The 4,296-nt window shown below is 42.6% G+C and overlaps 1 protein-coding gene across 1 annotated transcript; it reads right to left on the reverse strand.

Annotated features, from left to right (window-relative positions):
• Nucleotides 1–2,336: 2,336 nt before the first annotated feature.
• On the reverse strand, nucleotides 2,337–4,090 carry LOC148094716 (ferritin, middle subunit). The gene is made up of 4 exons (XM_087837316.1): nucleotides 3,774–4,090; nucleotides 3,130–3,276; nucleotides 2,842–2,967; nucleotides 2,337–2,737 (listed from the first exon to the last, which is right to left on the reverse strand). Exons 1-4 carry the CDS (start codon nucleotides 3,873–3,875, stop codon nucleotides 2,582–2,584), a joined length of 531 nt encoding a protein of 176 aa, XP_087693442.1. The 5' UTR covers nucleotides 3,876–4,090; the 3' UTR covers nucleotides 2,337–2,581.
• Nucleotides 4,091–4,296: the final 206 nt, after the last annotated feature.

Here is a 4,296-nt window from a genome sequence, read left to right on the forward strand (position 1 = left end):
TCTTCAACCTCAGCTTCCTGCAGGTTTCCCCAAGTGACTGAAGCTACACTGATTAACAATGGGCCGTGGTGTCACCCACAAACTAAGCCCAAATCATCACCCGTGCTTGAAAGTTGGTATGAGATGTTTGTCTTGATATGCTGTGTTAGTTTTCTCCATTGCATTATGGCCAGACATCTCCACTTTGTTCTCATCTGTCCAAAGGACATTGTTCCAGAAGTCATGTTCCTTTTAGAGGAAAGAGGAATTCAATTGAATTCAACGGACGGTGAAATTAATGTGGCAACAAAACAGACTGAGGGGTATAATTAGCAGGTGCCAGTAGCCCTTGGTTAAATTTAGCATCAGTGCCTAAACGGTCCAGCAGCTCATCGACCCGGTACATGGGGTAAGCATCAAACTGTGACCTTCATTCATCTTGCAGCAGTCAACACAGAAACGTTTAGACCCTTCTTCACCACAAGAACTACGGGGCTGCATCAGGCGCTCTTTGCCATCTTTGCTGTTGTTGCATAATGGGGCACAAGATGACCTCTCCTGACAGTTCTAATAAATATGAAAACATTCTCCTCCACAACAGAAACCTGCAACAGAAACCTTGAAAAAAGGTGGGCAGGGCTAAAAAGAAATATAAAATAATATCTACAGCTCACGTCTGACAGTCAAACATTTAAAACAGTTAATGGTAAAACACTGCCCCCTAGTGGTCAAAGTTCCAGTTGAACTTCTGTATAGAACAGGGGTCGCAGCCTGCGGCTCTTTTGTCCTTATACTGCGGCTTGGTTTGGGAAAATAAATGAGAAGTATTTAGCTGAAGTGTATTTTATTTGTGTTAGTTTTTTTTTTTTTTTTTTAACTTGTAGTTCTAAATTGGAAGATTATTGTGATATTGAAATAGAAAATAAAATTATTTTATTATTTTTCATCGCTCAAAATAAGCGTCACACTCGCGGAAGCCGGTGTACTCGCCGAAACGCCGTGCATTTATCGAGACTTTCAACCCCAGGTAGGCCAGTTATGGATCTTCGGATCCACATTATGTCAGCAGCTCCACCGTGAACTATGTTAAAAACAAACACGCTCACGCCTCACAGACGACAGCTTACAGTCCTGCGTAAAGGTGCGCAGAGGTTCGGGACCATAAGTCTTATTGTAAACATATCACGGCAGACCTGACGATGTTTGCATGAACACGCTTTTCAGCATCTCTTTATTGACCACTTTTCACACACAGTTGCTGACGCATACAGCCGGCTGTAGCTTTTCAGCTCACAGCCCGACATACACCAACAAAACAGCAGAGAGAGCACAGACGTTAAGGCGGCGAGGCGTGATTGCGGGTGCAGCTCAGGTGCGTCGCCTCCCCTGTAGCGGCGCTGCAGGCCACGCCCCGCCACACACTTAACCAGGTAAAATACATATTCAGGCAGAATTTTGCAAATATCTATTTTTCTTTTTTTTAGCAGCATAGTGCTTTTTTTTCCAATTTTATTTTTTTAAAAGTCAGGTCAAAGCTCCAAAAGCCCAAAGGCGATATAACAGTTTTTGTTTGCTGGATCATTTTAGTTCAGCTGGGTGTCTTTCCTTTTGTTATATTTCTTAAGAGTTCAAAATGTGTTAATTACATAAATAAAACGTAATTTTCTCTGTAGCACTGCATGGATTTCATAAGCAACACACCTTAGTTGTTCACACAAAGCATAAAAGTAAAAAACATCTTCATTTTAGATGTCAGAAAGTATTTGCGGCTCTGGGTTTTTTTTTTGCGTGAAAATCGGGTCCAAACGGCTCTTTGGGTGTTAAGGTTGCAGACCCCTGACAGGCCTATTACTTACAGAACCTTTGAAATACATTTTCTCAAAGTATATTTTAAACAAAATAAGCATACTATTGTATGAATAAACTTTACACAGGTGGCTTTCATTTCTCCTGGAAACATTTTTACTGTGTAGTTAAAATTCTCTCCATTCTTAAGTATGAACTGAAGGTCAGTGATTACTGTAACTGTTAGTAGATGGTTTTTCCAGACCGCTTTAAAGAAAATTATATGAGATCAAGTTTACTGTAGATCAAAAGTCCAACTATGGCTTTTCAGTCCCAGCTGTGTCTCATGTGACCAGAAAAGGATTTGCAAACACTCATTGCTTTCAGCCATGCAACTGCAGGTCTGCATTGAGGTGGAAGTGTACCAAAAATGTGGCCAGCAAGTGTCAGTTAACACGACTTCACTGTGCAAAACTCCAAGTAACACTCACATTCTGATTTAACTCACTTATTTGTACCCCAAGTCACTGAAGTGATTCGTGAGTGAGTCACAGATGCAGACAGACCAAAGATCCAGCTCAAAAGGTTTATTCAGATGAACAGATCAGAAACATTTCCAAATGTCAGACAGCTTAAGCAGAGCCATACCCTGATAACATCCATCTCTCTGTGACATTTCACACAAAAACACCACAACATACAAGAACTGACGCAGCTTTAAAGTCAGGAAACCAGGAAAGAAATCAGTTTGAGCAGAAGTTTACTTCAAAGCCTGTGTTAACATTTTGACTCCAGGCTCACTCCTACGTCTCAGCATTTAGCTCTTGTCACCCAGAGTGTGCTTGTCAAACAGGTACTCTGCCATCTTGTTGTTGTGGGCGTCCATGCGGGTGAGGTTAGTGATGTGGTCACCCAGCTTCTTGATGGACTTCACCTGCTCATCCAGGTAGTGGGTCTCCAGGAAGTCACACAGCTGGGAAACAAACAAACTACAGTTAACATTTGATTTGTCAAACATACGCAGCATGAACTAGTTCAGTCTTTAACCCCAAACTCTTCCCTCCAACTTCCTCTTACATGAGGGTCATTATGCTGAGAAGCCAGCTTGTGCAGGTCCAGCAGAGCCTGGTTGACGTTCTTCTCCAGCTGCAGAGCACACTGCATGGCCTCCAGCCCGCTGCCCCACTCGTCACGCTCTGGTTTCTGCACAACAAACAATTCTGTTAAAGACTGAACACTTGTTTTAAGCTCTGTGTACACATTACACACTAATGCAACAACGAGAACAAGTGTCTCGTTAATCCCAGTTTGTGTGTTAGAGACAGTCAGGTATGTCACAGCAGGACTAGTTCAGTTTGTACACACCTTGATGTCCTGGAGTAAGATGCGACCTCCTCTCTTGTTCTGGAAGGACAGCAGCTTGTCAGCGTGCTCCCTCTCCTCATGGCTGTTCTCCTTGAAGAAGTGGGAGAAGCCTGGCAGGGCCACATCGTCACGGTCAAAGTAGAAGGCCTGACAAATCAGACACAGGTTATTAGTACACAGGACCAATTATTCTGCAAATAAAGCATCGTGACAAACAGTTATGCAGACTAATTATTTCACATCTGTATAACACAAGTTATACAAGTTTAACTTTGATATGAAATGTTTCAAATTTTATTTAAAAAGACAATGTGCACTAAACTCCGCAGGACAGAGTCTACACTCGTTTCCTGCGAAGCGAGCATGCGTATGGAAAAGCCACCGTAAGCATGACGCAGCATTTTTTGGTTACTTAGTGACAGTACTTGTGGTGAAAATGTCCTCTGTATCTGACAACCTGCCTATTGGCACATGATAGGCAGCAAAGAAGCCGTTACTGAAATCATGCATGACTGAATTTAGTAACAACATACCGGACTTTACATTTAACGACTCTACTCACTGTCCTCTTTGTCCAGCATTCAGCTAACATAGCTTGAGATTAAGGTTATTAGAGACATCAGCATCACATGAGGTGTTCTCACCATAGAAGTGTAGGTGTAAGACGCAAACAGCTCCATGTTCACCATCCGGTTGACGGCGGCCTCGCTGTCGCGGTGGTAGTTCTGACGCACTTGGGACTCCATGTCGGCTGGCGTTTGTGCTTTTTATTAACAAAAACGGTACAAAAGTAAAGCTTTACGTCGACTTTATCTGTAGCGTTCAAGTAGAAAAGGATTTTTGTTCCGAAGAGCAGAGCAGCTGAAATATAAAGCGGGACGAAGTCAAGAAGTTCCGTTCAAACACTGTTGAAGCAAGAACTCCTCAAAGTTTCTCCCCTGGTGTGAAACAGCGAACTCCCAGGTCCCTGTATTTATACTCCACCGGAAGTGCTCGTGCCAGACATTACGTATGTTTCCGCCAATCACTGAGCCGGGTATCTGTAACACGTGTGACACAGGATGAAGTTGCATTTTTTTTCTCCTCCTGATTCTTAGAAAACTCATCATTAACTTTAATGTTTAATGTGATCTGCTGGCAGATAGTCACGTGCAATGACAAAGCATT

Source organism: Neolamprologus brichardi, unplaced genomic scaffold, assembly GCF_056152115.1.
Source record: "Neolamprologus brichardi isolate AB-2024 unplaced genomic scaffold, ASM5615211v1 NODE_ptg000031l+_length_7269946_cov_1, whole genome shotgun sequence".
In the NCBI taxonomy this organism is placed as follows: Eukaryota; Metazoa; Chordata; class Actinopteri; order Cichliformes; family Cichlidae; genus Neolamprologus; species Neolamprologus brichardi.

Coding starts and splice junctions, on each gene's coding strand:
- LOC148094716 (XM_087837316.1), bottom strand. CDS start 3,875: ATGGAGTCCCAAGTGCGTCAGAACTACCACCGCGACAGCGAGGCCGCC. Junction 3,277..3,773: donor CTTACACCTACACTTCTATG/GTGAGAACACCT, acceptor CTGATTTGTCAG/GCCTTCTACTTTGACCGTGA. Junction 2,738..2,841: donor CTCAGCATAATGACCCTCAT/GTAAGAGGAAGT, acceptor TTTGTTTCCCAG/CTGTGTGACTTCCTGGAGAC.